Source organism: Coregonus clupeaformis, unplaced genomic scaffold (genome assembly GCF_020615455.1).
Source record: "Coregonus clupeaformis isolate EN_2021a unplaced genomic scaffold, ASM2061545v1 scaf0466, whole genome shotgun sequence".
Lineage (NCBI taxonomy): Eukaryota > Metazoa > Chordata > Actinopteri > Salmoniformes > Salmonidae > Coregonus > Coregonus clupeaformis.
Window position 1 is genome coordinate 39,719 of NW_025533921.1, and position 17,161 is coordinate 56,879.

The 17,161-nt window shown below is 47.3% G+C and overlaps 1 protein-coding gene across 2 annotated transcripts in view; it reads right to left on the reverse strand.

Annotated features, from left to right (window-relative positions):
- LOC121583616 (interleukin-11 receptor subunit alpha) overlaps positions 1-17,161 on the reverse strand; it is a 50,736-nt gene that overhangs the window by 19,352 nt on the left and 14,223 nt on the right. For both annotated transcript variants that reach the window (XM_045215524.1, XM_045215523.1), the window contains one exon: positions 2,763-2,871. In XM_045215524.1, coding sequence (XP_045071459.1) covers positions 2,763-2,871 — 109 coding nt within the window. The remainder of the gene's footprint in view (positions 1-2,762; positions 2,872-17,161) is intronic.

Genomic DNA, 17,161 nt, shown 5'->3' on the forward strand with positions numbered 1-17,161 from the left:
CATCTGCATTCCTCGTCTGCAGAACAGCATTATTTGCAAACCCACAACGTTCTTCACATTTCTGCCTCAACTCCCAGCCAGCGGGATCTCTGCCATATAAATGTGTGTGTGTGTGTGTGTCTGTGTGCGTGTGTCTGCGTGTGTTTCGGGGGTGTGTCTCTGTGTGTGTGTGTGTGTGTGTGTGTGTGTGTGTCTGCGTGTGTTTCGGGGGTGTGTCTCTGTGTGTGTGTGTGTGTGTGTGTGTGTGTGTGTGTGTGTGTGTGTATGTGTGTGTGTGTGTGTGTATTCTTATCCTGTATTCTGATGGCTGGGTGAAATAGAACACCATATAAGAACTTAATAATAAATACTATAATCACTATATAAAAAAAAAAAGGATTTAATCCATTTTGAATTCAGGATGTAACAACAAAATGTGGCACAAGTGAAGGGGTATGAATCCTTTCTGAAGCCACTGTTGGTTGCTAGGTCTGTTATTCAGAACAGAATACTGTAGGGCTGATGGGTAATGCTAGGTCTGTTATTCAGAACAGAATACTGTAGGGCTGATGGGTAATGCTAGGTCTGTTATTCAGAACAGAATACAGTAGGGCTGATGGGTAATGCTAGGTCTGTTATCTACAGAATACTGTAGGGCTGATGGGTAATGCTAGGTCTGTTATTCAGAACAGAATACAGTAGGGCTGATGGGTAATGCTAGGTCTGTTATTCAGAACAGAATACTGTAGGGCTGATGGGTAATGCTAGGTCTGTTATCTACAGAATACTGTAGGGCTGATGGGTAATGCTAGGTCTGTTATTCAGAACAGAATACTGTAGGGCTGATGGGTAATGCTAGGTCTGTTATTCAGAACAGAATACTGTAGGGCTGATGGGTAATGCTAGGTCTGTTATTCAGAACAGAATACAGTAGGGCTGATGGGTAATGCTAGGTCTGTTATTCAGAACAGAATACTGTAGGGCTGATGGGTAATGCTAGGTCTGTTATTCAGACAGAATACAGTAGGGCTGATGGGTAATGCTAGGTCTGTTATTCAGAACAGAATACTGTAGGGCTGATGGGTAATGCTAGGTCTGTTATTCTGAACAGAATACTGTAGGGCTGATGGGTAATGCTAGGTCTGTTATTCAGAACAGAATACTGTAGGGCTGATGGGTAATGCTAGGTCTGTTATTCAGAACAGAATACTGTAGGGCTGATGGGTAATGCTAGGTCTGTTATTCAGAACAGAATACTGTAGGGCTGATGGGTAATGCTAGGTCTGTTATCTACAGAATACTGTAGGGCTGATGGGTAATGCTAGGTCTGTTATTCAGAACAGAATACAGTAGGGCTGATGGGTAATGCTAGGTCTGTTATTCAGAACAGAATACAGTAGGGCTGATGGGTAATGCTAGGTCTGTTATCTACAGAATACTGTAGGGCTGATGGGTAATGCTAGGTCTGTTATTCAGAACAGAATACAGTAGGGCTGATGGGTAATGCTAGGTCTGTTATTCAGAACAGAATACTGTAGGGCTGATGGGTAATGCTAGGTCTGTTATTCAGAACAGAATACTGTAGGGCTGATGGGTAATGCTAGGTCTGTTATTCAGAACAGAATACTGTAGGGCTGATGGGTAATGCTAGCTCTGTTATTCAGAACAGAATACTGTAGGGCTGATGGGTAATGCTAGGTCTGTTATCTACAGAATACTGTAGGGCTGATGGGTAATGCTAGGTCTGTTATTCAGAACAGAATACAGTAGGGCTGATGGGTAATGCTAGGTCTGTTATTCAGAACAGAATACTGTAGGGCTGATGGGTAATGCTAGGTCTGTTATTCAGAACAGAATACTGTAGGGCTGATGGGTAATGCTAGGTCTGTTATTCAGAACAGAATACTGTAGGGCTGATGGGTAATGCTAGGTCTGTTATTCTGAACAGAATACTGTAGGGCTGATGGGTAATGCTAGGTCTGTTATTCAGAACAGAATACTGTAGGGCTGATGGGTAATGCTAGGTCTGTTATCTCAGAACAGAATACTGTAGGGCTGATGGGTAATGCTAGGTCTGTTATTCAGAACAGAATACAGTAGGGCTGATGGGTAATGCTAGGTCTGTTATTCAGAACAGAATACTGTAGGGCTGATGGGTAATGCTAGGTCTGTTATTCAGAACAGAATACTGTAGGGCTGATGGGTAATGCTAAGTCTGTTATTCAGAACAGAATACTGTAGGGCTGATGGGTAATGCTAGGTCTGTTATTCAGAACAGAATACTGTAGGGCTGATGGGTAATGCTAGGTCTGTTATTCAGAACAGAATACTGTAGGGCTGATGGGTAATGCTAGGTCTGTTATTCTGAACAGAATACTGTAGGGCTGATGGGTAATGCTAGGTCTGTTATTCAGAACAGAATACTGTAGGGCTGATGGGTAATGCTAGGTCTGTTATTCTGAACAGAATACTGTAGGGCTGATGGGTAAGATGCTACACTGGACCAGTAACTTTTGCCGGCATAAGAAGAATGGCATCTCTAGTGTTCTCGGGCATGAGCAGTACGTAGAATTTTAAAAAAATAAAACAACTGTGCAATTTTATGCTAAGCAGTGTGAACCTTTCACAGAGCCACATTGCTTACATCCAGGTTAGGTTCGATTATGGAGTCATGGGTTAAAGGTTTGGGTCAGGGGTTAGGGGTTAGGGATTAGGGGTTAGGGGTTAGGGGTTAGGGGTTAGGGGTTAGGGGTTAGGGGTTAGGGGTCAGGGGTCAGGGTTACCTTCATTGGTCCATATCTCTGATAGGGTGTTGACGGAGGAGGAGGAGAAGAGGAGGAGGAGAAGACCAATGACTATCAGACCCCTGGGACACGACACGAGGCCGGGCATCTGGGGAGAGACAGAGAGACAGACAGAGAGACATCACTGACCTTCTATAAACTTCCAATGACCTTCACTACTGTCAGAAACAACAACACTGACGTAAATCAAATCAGCTGCAAGAATCCAAATGAGTAGATGATGACTGGTGTTGGAAATCAACAGTCCAGATTAAAGCTTTCATTATCTCATTTCAACAGTCCAGATTGAAGCTTTCATTATCTCATTTCAACAGTCCAGATTAAAGCTTTCATTATCTCATTTCAACAGTCCAGATTAAAGCTTTCATTATCTCATTTCAACAGTCCAGATTAAAGCTTTCATTATCTAATTTCAACAGTCCAGATTAAAGCTTTCCTTATCTCATTTCAACAGTCCAGATTGAAGCTTTCCTTATCTCATTTCAACAGTCCAGATTGAAGCTTTCATTATCTCATTTCAACAGTCCAGATTGAAGCTTTCATTATCTCATTTCAGCAGTCCAGATTAAAGCTTTCATTATCTCATTTTAACAGTCCAGATTGAAGCTTTCATTATCTCATTTCAACAGTCCAGATTGAAGCTTTCATTATCTCATTTCAGCAGTCCAGATTAAAGCTTTCATTATCTCATTTTAACAGTCCAGATTGAAGCTTTCATTATCTCATTTCAACAGTCCAGATTGAAGCTTTCATTATCTCATTTCAACAGTCCAGATTGAAGCTTTCATTATCTCATTTCAACAGTCCAGATTGAAGCTTTCATTATCTCATTTCAACAGTCCAGATTGAAGCTTTCATTATCTCATTTCAACAGTCCAGATTGAAGCTTTCATTATCTCATTTCAACAGTCCAGATTGAAGCTTTCATTATCTCATTTCAATTGAAGGTGGTCTGGTAAATTCTACTGCGGCTCTATAGCCGGTGGTAATGATGTGAGAATAACTTAATTACACTTAAATAGAGGAAGCTTTAGTGTGTGAGTGTTACTGTACCAGCCAGCAGCTATAGTCCAGGTTAGTGTGTGAGTGTTAGAGAGATCGTGAAAAGAGAGAGACAGAGATAGAGAGATAGAGAGTTTTTTTTAAATATTTTTTATACTTATTTAATCCACCCCATTTCTCTCGCTATTTTGTTGTGATGCGTCAGATGACTCACTCTCGCTATCCTCCCCAGAGGAAAACACCATCTCTACAACCTGTTTATCCTCAACTGATTTATCAATCTCTACCCTCCTCTTAGAATTAGAACCTTCACCTCCCCTTACATTCTTCCTCTTACTCCTTGCTACTTTGAAAACATCTGCTTCCTTTTCCATTATTTCAATCTCCTCTTGAACTCCAATTTCATTTTCCAGCACCGACTCAGCGACCCCAGTTGCAGTCTCACCGACTGTTTCCCCTCCCTCTTTGTTCTGATCTACCACTATTGCCCCCCGTATCCACACTGCTTTCCTTTCCTACTTTTCCAACCATATCTGCCCACCTTCTCCCTTCCCCTGCACCCTTAGCATGTTCATCCCTTCGCGGTGGTGCATTAGCTGCACCAGCACTAGAGCTGCTACCGGACTCTGTGCGCTCGTTCTCAGGAAAATAACGTACCAAATGCCCTTCTCTTCCACATATTGTAGATCCAAGTTGACCATGACGAGATAACTCTCGCTCCAACATTTCATCTCTAACAGATGGTGGCAGGTTAGAAAGTGTAACTTTCTTCGCCGGATTCATAAGAGGAAATACAGACGTCTGTGTCTCCCGCAACCCAACACCACCCTCAGCTCTCAGCTACCGGTACCCCCTGTATATAGCCTCCCTACTGTTATTTCACATTGACTCTGTACCGGTACCCCCTGTATATAGCCTCCCTACTGTTATTACACATTTACTCTGTACCGGTACCCCCTGTATATAGCCTCCCTACTGTTATTACACATTGACTCTGTACCGGTACCCCCTGTATATAGCCTCCCTACTGTTATTTCCCATTGACTCTGTACCGGTACCCCCTGTATATAGCCTCCCTACTGTTATTACACATTTACTCTGTACCGGTACCCCCTGTATATAGCCTCCCTACTGTTATTACACATTGACTCTGTACCGGTACCCCCTGTATATAGCCTCCCTACTGATTTACTCTGTACCGGACCGTATATAGCCTCCCTACTGTTATTTCCCATTGACTCTGTACCGGTACCCCCTGTATATAGCCTCCCTACTGTATTCCCATGACTCTGTACGGTACCCCCCTGTATATAGCCTCCCTACTGTTATTTTATTGCTGCTCTTTAATTATTTTTAACTTATCTATTTTCTACTTAACACTTATTGTTCTTAAAACTGCATAGTTGGTTAAGGGCTTGTCAGTAAGCATTTCACTGTAAGATCTATACCTGTTGTATTCGGCGCATGTGACAAATAACATTTGCTTTGATTTGTGATTTGATATGCACCACCAATATTAAAGTAGATTCTAGTTGGTCCAGAACAGAGCAGAACGGCCCTTAAATGTACACAGAGGGCTAACATCAATAACATGCATGTCAATCTCTCCTGGCTCAACGTAGAGGAGAGATTGACTGCATCACTACTTATATATTGTGAGAGGTCTTGACGTGTTGAAAGCACTGAACTGTCTGTTCAAACAGTTAACAAACAGATCACCCATGCATACCCCACAAGACATGCCACCAGAGGTCTCTTCACAGTCCCCAAGTCCAGAACAGAATCTGGGAGGTGCACAGTACTACATAGAGCCATGACTACAGGCCTTTTCAGCAGCTAATCTGGATCCTAATAAATACAACATCTATTAGACAACAATGCAGAAAAATAAAACAATTGCTGAAATTAGTAAATCAAATCAATGAGAGAATAGTCAGATTAACTGATAATTGACACAGACATGTTGGCATAGCAGGAAGATCTGAATGCCAATGAACCGAGAGGTTGGGAGTTCAAGTCCCAGGTGAGGAAATGTTGAATAATAATGACTGTATAAATGAACATGCACCATGTCAGCATGTATGTCATCAGATATGGAAGTTGAAAACACTACGTTAAAAGCACTGTGTGTGTAACTAGTTCCTCAGCCTTGTATAATAACACACAGCTGATTGGACATGAGACCAGTGGAGCTGGTCACACATCCCTTTCAATTCACTGCATTTTTGCCTACGTTTTCTCAAGTTGGAGCTAAGTTTGGGCCAACATTGTTTTTTTTTGTTCAGTTAAAACATGGACTGAGAAGAAGAGAGTCAACTAGAACAAGACTGTGGAACCAAAAGGCTTTGGAACCAGTTACATGAGTTGAACCAAGGCTGTGGAACCAAAAGGCTTTGGAACCAGTTACATGAGTTGAACCAAGGCTGTGGAACCAAAAGGCTTTGGAACCAGTTACATGAGTTGAACCAAGGCTGTGGAACCAAAAGGCTTTGGAACCAGTTACATGAGTTGAACCAAGGCTGTGGAACCAAAAGGCTTTGGAACCAGTTACATGAGTTGAACCAAGGCTGTGGAACCAAAAGGCTTTGGAACCAGTTACATGAGTTGAACCAAGGCTGTGGAACCAAAAGGCTTTGGAACCAGTTACATGAGTTGAACCAAGGCTGTGGAACCAAAAGGCTTTGGAACCAGTTACATGAGTTGAACCAAGGCTGTGGAACCAAAAGGCTTTGGAACCAGTTACATGAGTTGAACCAAGGCTGTGGAACCAAAAGGCTTTGGAACCAGTTACATGAGTTGAACCAAGGCTGTGGAACCAAAAGGCTTTGGAACCAGTTACATGAGTTGAACCAAGGCTGTGGAACCAAAAGGCTTTGGAACCAGTTACATGAGTTGAACGTCTTGACAGTGAGGGTAAGATACGTAGGGCTGAGGGTGAGGTATGAGGGTGGGCTGATTACTGTAGAGACAGTGTCACGCCCTGGCTCTGGGGACTCTTATATGTTGAGCCAGGGTGTTAGTTTCTATGTTATGTGTTTCTATGTTGGCCGGGGTGGTTCCCAATCAGAGGCAGCTGTGGCTTGTTGTCTCTGATTGGGGACCATACTTAGGCAGCCTGTTTTGCACTTGTCATTTGTGGGATCTTGTTCCGGAGAGGTTTGTGTTTGTTAACCTTAGGACTTGACGTATCGTTTTGTTGTTTTGTTATTGTTATATAAGTACTCATTAAAAGATGTACGCATATCACGCTGCGCCTTGGTCCGCTCATTACGACGATCATGACAGACAGACTACAGTAATCACCCTGCTGCTGGACTAGAGACAGACTACAGTAATCACCCTGCTGCTAGACTAGAGACAGACTACAGTAATCACCCTGCTGCTAGACTAGAGACAGACTACAGTAATCACCCTGCTGCTGGACTAGAGACAGACTACAGTAATCACCCTGCTGCTGGACTAGAGACAGACTACAGTAATCACCCTGCTGCTAGAGACAGACTACAGTAATCACCCTGCTGCTAGACTAGAGACAGACTACAGTAATCACCCTGCTGCTGGACTAGAGACAGACTACAGTAATCACCCTGCTGCTAGAGACAGACTACAGTAATCACCCTGCTGCTGGACTAGAGACAGACTACAGTAATCACCGTGCTGCTGGACTAAAGACAGACTACAGTAATCACCCTGCTGCTAGAGACAGACTACAGTAATCACCCTGCTGCTAGACTAGAGACAGACTACAGTAATCACCCTGCTGCTAGACTAGAGACAGACTACAGTAATCACCCTGCTGCTAGAGACAGACTACAGTAATCACCCTGCTGCTAGACTAGAGACCGACTACAGTAATCACCCTGCTGCTAGACTAGACAGACTACAGTAATCACCCTGCTGCTAGAGACAGACTACAGTAATCACCCTGCTGCTGGACTAGAGACATACTACAGTAATCACCCTGCTGCTGGACTAGAGACAGACTACAGTAATCACCCTGCTGCTAGAGACAGACTACAGTAATCACCCTGCTGCTGGACTAGAGACAGACTACAGTAATCACCCTGCTGCTAGAGACAGACTACAGTAATCACCCTGCTGCTAGACTAGAGACAGACTACAGTAATCACCCTGCTGCTGGACTAGAGACAGACTACAGTAATCACCCTGCTGCTGGACTAGAGACAGACTACAGTAATCACCCTGCTGCTGGACTAGAGACAGACTACAGTAATCACCGTGCTGCTGGACTAAAGACAGACTACAGTAATCACCCTGCTGCTAGAGACAGACTACAGTAATCACCCTGCTGCTAGACTAGAGACAGACTACAGTAATCACCCTGCTGCTAGAGACAGACTACAGTAATCACCCTGCTGCTAGAGACAGACTACAGTAATCACCCTGCTGCTAGACTAGAGACAGACTACAGTAATCACCCTGCTGCTAGAGACAGACTACAGTAATCACCCTGCTGTTAGACTAGAGACAGACTACAGTAATCACCCTGCTGCTAGACTAGAGACAGACTACAGTAATCACCCTGCTGCTGGACTAGAGACAGACTACAGTAATCACCCTGCTGCTGGACTAGAGACAGACTACAGTAATCACCCTGCTGCTGGACTAGAGACAGACTACAGTAATCACCCTGCTGCTAGAGACAGACTACAGTAATCACCCTGCTGCTGGACTAGAGACAGACTACAGTAATCACCCTGCTGCTAGAGACAGACTACAGTAATCACCCTGCTGCTAGACTAGAGACAGACTACAGTAATCACCCTGCTGCTGGACTAGAGACAGACTACAGTAATCACCCTGCTGCTAGAGACAGACTACAGTAATCACCCTGCTGCTGGACTAGAGACAGACTACAGTAATCACCGTGCTGCTGGACTAAAGACAGACTACAGTAATCACCCTGCTGCTAGAGACAGACTACAGTAATCACCCTGCTGCTAGACTAGAGACAGACTACAGTAATCACCCTGCTGCTAGAGACAGACTACAGTAATCACCCTGCTGCTAGAGACAGACTACAGTAATCACCCTGCTGCTAGACTAGAGACAGACTACAGTAATCACCCTGCTGCTGGACTAGAGACAGACTACAGTAATCACCCTGCTGCTAGACTAGAGACAGACTACAGTAATCACCCTGCTGCTGGACTAGAGACAGACTACAGTAATCACCCTGCTGCTAGAGACAGACTACAGTAATCACCCTGCTGCTGGACTAGAGACAGACTACAGTAATCACCCTGCTGCTAGACTAGAGACAGACTACAGTAATCACCCTGCTGCTAGAGACAGACTACAGTAATCACCCTGCTGCTAGACTAGAGACAGACTACAGTAATCACCCTGCTGCTAGAGACAGACTACAGTAATCACCCTGCTGCTAGAGACAGACTACAGTAATCACCCTGCTGCTAGAGACAGACTACAGTAATCACCCTGCTGCTGGACTAGAGACAGACTACAGTAATCACCCTGCTGCTAGACTAGAGACAGACTACAGTAATCACCCTGCTGCTAGAGACAGACTACAGTAATCACCCTGCTGCTAGACTAGAGACAGACTACAGTAATCACCCTGCTACTAGAGACAGACTACAGTAATCACCCTGCTGCTAGAGACAGACTACAGTAATCACCCTGCTGCTGGACTAGAGACAGACTACAGTAATCACCCTGCTGCTAGAGACAGACTACAGTAATCACCCTGCTGCTGGACTAGAGACAGACTACAGTAATCACCGTGCTGCTAGACTAGAGACAGACTACAGTAATCACCCTGCTGCTAGAGACAGACTACAGTAATCACCCTGCTGCTAGACTAGAGACAGACTACAGTAATCACCCTGCTGCTAGAGACAGACTACAGTAATCACCCTGCTGCTAGACTAGAGACTGGGAAACCATTAGCAGCCCTGAGCCTGTCCTAGAGACAAAATAATCATCCTGATACTGGAGCACAGGGAAATCATGAGATCATCTACAGGACACTAATCATCATCATCCTTTCTGATGGCGCCGGAGAAGATGGCTGCCGTTTTACAGCCCTCTAACCAATTGTACTATTATGTGTGTTTTTTCACGTTATTTGTAATTTATTCTGTACATAATGTTTCTGCCACTGTCTCTTATAACCAAAAAGAGCTTCTGGATGTCAGGACAGCGATTACTCATCTCGTATTGGACAAAGATTTTTTCTTCAACGAGTCAGACGCAATGGATATCCTACAAACACCCGACAAGGCCCAAATCCCGTCATTCACAGGAAAAAGAGACAGAGATATCGTGGACGTAGGTCGGGGGGCCTTGTAAGGATCCGACGGTGAGTGAGTAAACTGCCTCTCCCATCAATCCTATTAGCCAATCTTCAATCATTGGAAAATAAATTAGATGACCTAATATTTACGGTTATCCTACCAACGGGACATTAAAAGCTGTAATATCTTATGTTTCACCAAGTCGTGGCTGAATGACGACATGGACAACATACAGCTAGCGGGCTATACGCTACATCGGCAGGATAGAACGGCTGACTCCGGTAAGACAAGGGGTGGCGGTCTGTGTATATTTGTAAACAACAGCTGGTGCACAAAATCAAATACTAAGGAAGTCTCTAGGTTTTGCTCGCCTGAGATAGAGTATCTTATGATAAGCTGTAGACCACACTATTTACCAAGAGAGTTTTCATCTATATTTTTCATAGCTGTCTATTTACCACCACAAACCAATGCTGGCATTAAGATTGCACTTACTGAGCTGTATAAGGCCATAACTAAACAGGAAAACGCTCATCCAGAGGCAGAGCTCCTAGTGGCCGGGGACTTTAATGCAGGGAAACTTAAATCTGTTCTACCTAATTTCTACCAGCATGTTAAATGTGCAACCAGAGGAAAAAAAAACTCTAGACCACCTTTACTCCACACACAGAGACGCATACAAAGCTCTCCTTTGCCCTCCATTTGGCAAATCTGACCATGATTCCTGCTTATAAGCAAAAACTAAAGCAGGAAGCACCAGTGACTCGGTTAATAAAAAAGTGGTCAGATGACGCAGATGCTAAGCTACAGGACTGTTTTGCTAGCACAGACTGGAATATGTTCCGGGATTCTTCAGATAGCATTGAGGAGTACACCACATCAGTCACTGGCTTCATCAATAAGTGCATCAATGATGTCGTCCCAACAGTGACCATACGTACATACCCCAACCAGAAGCCATGGATCACAGGCAACATCCGCACTGAGCTAAAGGGTAGAGCTGCCGCTTTCAAGGAGCGGGACTCTAACCCGGACGCTTATAAGAAATCCCGCTATGCCCTCCGACGAACCATCAAACAGGCAAAGAGTCAATACAGGACTAAGATTTAATCGTACTACACCAGCTCTGACGCTCGTCGGATGTGGCAGGGCTTGAAAACTATTACAGACTACAAAGGGAAGCACAGCCGCGAGCTGCCCAGTGACACAAGCCTACCAGACGAGCTAAACCACTTCTATGCTCGCTTCGAGGCAAGCAACACTGAAGCATGCATGAGAGCACCAGCTGTTCCGGTGACTATATGATCACGCTCTCCGTAGCCGATGTGAGTAAGACTTTTAAGCAGGTCAACATTCACAAGGCCGCAGGACCAGACGGATTACCAGGACGTGTACTCCGAGCATGTGCTGACCAACTGGCAAGTGTCTTCACTGACATTTTCAACATGTCCCTGACTGAATCTGTAATACCAACATGTTTCAAGCAGACCACCATAGTCCCCGTGCCCAAGGACACTAAGATAACCTGCCTAAATGACTACCGACCAGTAGCACTGACGTCTGTAGCCATGAAGTGCTTTGAAAGGCTGGTCATGGCTCACATCAACACCATTATCCCAGTAACCCTAGACCCACTCCAATTTGCATACCGCCCCAACAGATCCACAGATGATGCAATCTTTATTGCACTCCACACTGCCCTTTCCCACCTGGAAAAGAGGAACACCTATGTGAGAATACTATTCATTGACTACAGCTCAGCGTTCAACACCAGTGCCCTGAAAGCTCATCACTAAGCTAAGGATCCTGGGACTAAACAGCTCCCTCTGCAACTGGATCCTGGACTTCCTGACGGGCCATCCCCAGGTGGTAAGGGTAGGTAACAACACATCTGCCACGCTGATCCTCAACACGGGGGCCCCTCAGGGGTGCGTGCTCAGTCCCCTCCTGTACTCCCTGTTCACCCATGACTGCATGGGCAGGCACGACTCCAACACCATCATTAAGTTTTCCGACGACACAACAGTGGTAGGCCTGATCACCGACAACGATGAGACAGCCTATAGGGAGGAGGTCAGAGACCTGGCCGTGTGGTGCCAGGATAACAACCTCTCCCTCAACGTGACCAAGACAAAGGAGATGATTGTGGACTACAGGAAAAAAAAGAGGACTGAGCAGCTTGAGAGTTTCAAGTTCCTTGGTGTCCACATCACCAACGAACTATCATGGTCCAAACACACCAAGACAGTCGTGAAGAGGGCACGACAAAGCCTATTCCCCCTCAGGAGACTGAAAAGATTTGGCATGGGTCCTCAGATCCTCAAAAAGTTCTACAGCTGCACCATCGAGAGCATCCTGACTGGTTGCATCACCACCTGGTATGGCAACTGCTCAACCTCCAACCGCAAGGCACTACAGAGTACATCACTGGGGCCAAGCTTCCTGCCATCCAGGACCTCTATACCAGGCGGTGTCAGAGTAAGGCCCTAAAAATTGTCAAAGACTCCAGCCACCCTAGTCATAGACTAATCTCTCTGCTACCGCACGGCAACCGGTACCGGAGTGCCAAGTCTAGGTCCAAAAGGGTTCTCAACAGCTTCTACCCCCAAGCCATAAGACTCCTGAACAGCTAATCATGGCTACCCGGACTATTTGCACTGCCCCTCCACCCCCACTCCATCTTTTTACGTTCCTGCTACTCTGTTAATTATTTATGCATAGTCACTTTAACCTCTACCCACATGTACATATTACCTCAATTACCTAACTAGCCGGTGCCCCCGCACATTGACTCTGTACCGGTACCCCCCTGTATATATAGCCTCCCTACTGTTATTTTATTTTACTTACAACAATGCATTTATTTTTTTATTTTTATTCAACACTTTTTTGTTGTTGTTGTTTTATTTAACTGTTTTTATTTTAAAAATAAATGCATTGTTGGTTAAGGGCTGTAAGTAAGCATTTCACAGTAATGTCTACACCTGTATTCGGCGCATGTGGCAAATAAAATGTGATTTGATCAATAACAGACCAGGGCTTGTGTAGCGTATTGGAGCTCTCTAAAGACTCTAAGGTTTAGGGTTTAAAGGGCTGGTTTCCCAGATAAGGAGATTCTCCATTGAGCATGCTGTTAGGTCCAGGACTAGGCTTAATCTGTCCCTGGGAAACCAGCCTTAAACGATAAACACTGACTGACTAACGGTTCAGAACTACTCAGTGAACATCATAAACTCAAGCCATGGAAAACATGACAGATGGATCTGCAGAGGACTTGATGTGCCAGACGGATCTGCAGAGGACTTGATGTGCCAGATGGATCCGCAGAGGACTTGATGTGCCAGATGGATCTGCAGAGGACTTGATGTGCCAGACGGATCTGCAGAGGACTTGATGTGCCAGATGGATCTGCAGAGGACTTGATGTGCCAGATGGATCTGCAGAGGACTTGATGTGCCAGATGGATCTGCAGAGGACTTGATGTGCCAGATGGATCTGCAGAGGACTTGATGTGCCAGATGGATCTGCAGAGGACTTGATGTGCCAGATGGATCTGCAGAGGACTTGATGTGCCAGACGGATCTGCAGAGGACTTGATGTGCCAGACGGATCTGCAGAGGACTTGATGTGCCAGATGGATCTGCAGAGGACTTGATGTGCCAGACGGATCCGCAGAGGACTTGATGTGCCAGATGGATCTGCAGAGGACTTGATGTGCCAGATGGATCTGCAGAGGACTTGATGTGCCAGACGGATCTGCAGAGGACTTGATGTGCCAGATGGATCTGCAGAGGACTTGATGTGCCAGACGGATCTGCAGAGGACTTGATGTGCCAGATGGATCTGCAGAGGACTTGATGTGCCAGATGGTTGCTCTCAGCACTCTGGCTCTGTAAGGTTTATGGCTCTGCTCTGCTGCTACGGCACTGATACAGAATGCGTCCCAAATGGCACCCTATTCCCTATAATTGACAAAGGCTCTGGTCAAAAGTAGTGCACTATATAGGGAATAGGGTGCCATTCTCTGGTCTAAAGTAGTGCACTATATAGGGAATAGGGTACCATTCTCTGGTCTAAAGTAGTGCACTATATCGGCAATTGGGTGCCATTTGGGACGTACTCCAGATCTCAGCTCTGAATGGGTCGTCACCAGCAGCCCAGCACATTACCAGTAATCACCCTGAATCAAATACACACTACAGTCCACAGGAGGCTGGTGGCGCCTTCATTGGGGAGGACAGGCTCGTGGTAATGACTGGAGCAGAATCACTGGTTTCCATGTGTTTGATGCAATTCCATTTGCTCCTTTCCAGACATTGTTATCAGCCGTCCTCCCCTCAGCAGCCTCCTGTGCTATAGTCCATTTAACAGACAGAGAAATGTAGCCTGGTCCCAGATCGGTTTGTGCTCTTGCCAGCTGTGTTTGGCATGGCAATATGAGTGACAATAGGTTGGCATGATAGCACAAACAGACTGGCCCTCAGGGTGGGAAGAAATGTGTCAAGTGTCATCATCTACCAAGAGCCAGTCTATCTATTGGCTCATCACAGTGTTCTGATCTCACATGGTTCTGCTACATTCAGCACTGAGGTACTGTACTGCAGCCTCAGGTAGCTACCCTCTGAGACCCCTCTCTCTGGCTACTCCTCTCTCTGGCTACTCCTCTCTCTGGCTACCCCTCTCTCTGGCTACCCCTCTCTCTGGCTACTCCTCTCTCTGGCTACTCCTCTCTCTGGCTACCCCTCTCTCTGGCTACTCCTCTCTCTGGCTACTCCTCTCTCTGGCTACCCCTCTCTCTGGCTACTCCTCTCTCTGGCTACTCCTCCCTCTGGCTACTCCTCCCTCTGGCTACTCCTCTCTCTGGCTACTCCTCTCTCTGGCTACCCCTCTCTCTGGCTACTCCTCTCTCTGGCTACTCCTCTCTCTGGCTACCCCTCTCTCTGGCTACTCCTCCCTCTGGCTACTCCTCCCTCTGGCTACTCCTCCCTCTGGCTACTCCTCCCTCTGGCTACTCCTCTCTCTGGCTACTCCTCTCTCTGCCTACCCCTCTCTCTGGCTACCCCTCTCTCTGGCTACTCCTCTCTCTGGCTACCCCTCCCTCTGGCTACCCCTCTCTCTGGCTACCCCTCCCTCTGGCTACCCCTCCCTCTGGCTACCCCTCCCTCTGGCTACCCCTCTCTCTGGCTACTCCTCTCTCTGGCTACTCCTCTCTCTGGCTACTCCTCTCTCTGGCTACCCCTCTCTCTGGCTACCCCTCTCTCTGGCTACTCCTCTCTCTGGCTACTCCTCCCTCTGGCTACCCCTCTCTCTGGCTACCCCTCCCTCTGGCTACTCCTCTCTCTGGCTACCCCTCTCTCTGGCTACTCCTCTCTCTGGCTACCCCTCTATCTGGCTACTCCTCTCTCTGCCTACTCCTCTCTCTGGCTACTTCTCTCTCTGGCTACTCCTCTCTCTGGCTACTCCTCTCTCTGGCTACTCCTCTCTCTGGCTACCCCTCTCTCTGGCTACTCCTCTCTCTGGCTACCCCTCTCTCTGGCTACTCCTCTCTCTGGCTACTCCTCTCTCTGGCTACTCCTCTCTCTGGCTACCCCTCTCTCTGGCTACCCCTCTCTCTGGCTACTCCTCTCTCTGGCTACCCCTCTCTCTGGCTACCCCTCCCTCTGGCTACTCCTCCCTCTGGCTACTCCTCTCTCTGGCTACTCCTCTCTCTGGCTACTCCTCTCTCTGGCTACTCCTCTCTCTGGCTACCCCTCTCTCTGGCTACTCCTCTCTCTGGCTACCCCTCCCTCTGGCTACCCCTCTCTCTGGCTACTCCTCTCTCTGGCTACTCCTCTCTCTGGCTACTCCTCTCTCTGGCTACCCCTCCCTCTGGCTACCCCTCTCTCTGGCTACCCCTCTCTCTGGCTACTCCTCTCTCTGGCTACTCCTCTCTCTGGCTACTCCTCTCTCTGGCTACTCCTCTCTCTGGCTACTCCTCTCTCTGGCTACTCCTCTCTCTGGCTACCCCTCTATCTGGCTACTCCTCTCTCTGCCTACTCCTCTCTCTGGCTACTTCTCTCTCTGGCTACTCCTCTCTCTGGCTACTCCCCTCTCTCTGGCTACTCCTCTCTCTGGCTACTCCTCTCTCTGGCTACCCCCTCTCTCTGGCTACTCCTCTCTCTGGCTACCCCTCTCTCTGGCTACTCCTCTCTCTGGCTACTCCTCTCTCTGGCTACCCCTCTCTCTGGCTACTCCTCTCTGGCTACCCCTCTCTCTGGCTACTCCTCTCTGGCTACCCCTCTCTCTGGCTACCCCTCCCTCTGGCTACTCCCTCTCTCTGGCTACTCCTCTCTCTGGCTACCCCCTCTCTCTGGCTACTCCCTCTCTCTGGCTACTCCTCTCTCTGGCTACTCCTCCCTCTGGCTACTCCTCTCTCTGGCTACCCCTCCCTCTGGCTACCCCCTCTCTCTGGCTACTCCTCTCTCTGGCTACTCCTCTCTCTGGCTACTCCTTCTCTGGCTACCCCTGTCTCTGGCTACCCCTGCTCTCTGGCTACTCCTCTCTCTGGCTACTCTCTCTCTGGCTACTCCTCCCTCTGGCTACCCCTCTCTCTGGCTACTCCTCTCTCTGGCTACCCCTCTCTCTGGCTACTCCTCTCTCTGGCTACCCCTCTCTCTGGCTACCCCTCCCTCTGGCTACTCCTCTCTCTGGCTACCCCTCTCTCTGGCTACTCCTCCCTCTGGCTACCCCTCTCTCTGGCTACTCCTCTCTCTGGCTACTCCTCTCTCTGGCTACTCCTCTCTCTGGCTACTCCTCTCTCTGGCTACCCCTCTCTCTGGCTACCCCTCTCTCTGGCTACTCCTCTCTCTGGCTACCCCTCTCTCTGGCTACTCCTCTCTCTGGCTACCCCTCTATCTGGCTACTCCTCTCTCTGCCTACCCCTCTCTCTGGCTACTCCTCTCTCTGGCTACCCCTCTATCTGGCTACTCCTCTCTCTGCCTACTTCTCTCTCTGGCTACCCCTCTCTCTGGCTACTCCTCTCTCTGGCTACCCCTCTATCTGGCTACTCCTCTCTCTGCCTACTTCTCTCTCTGGCTACCCCTCTCTCTGGCTACTCCT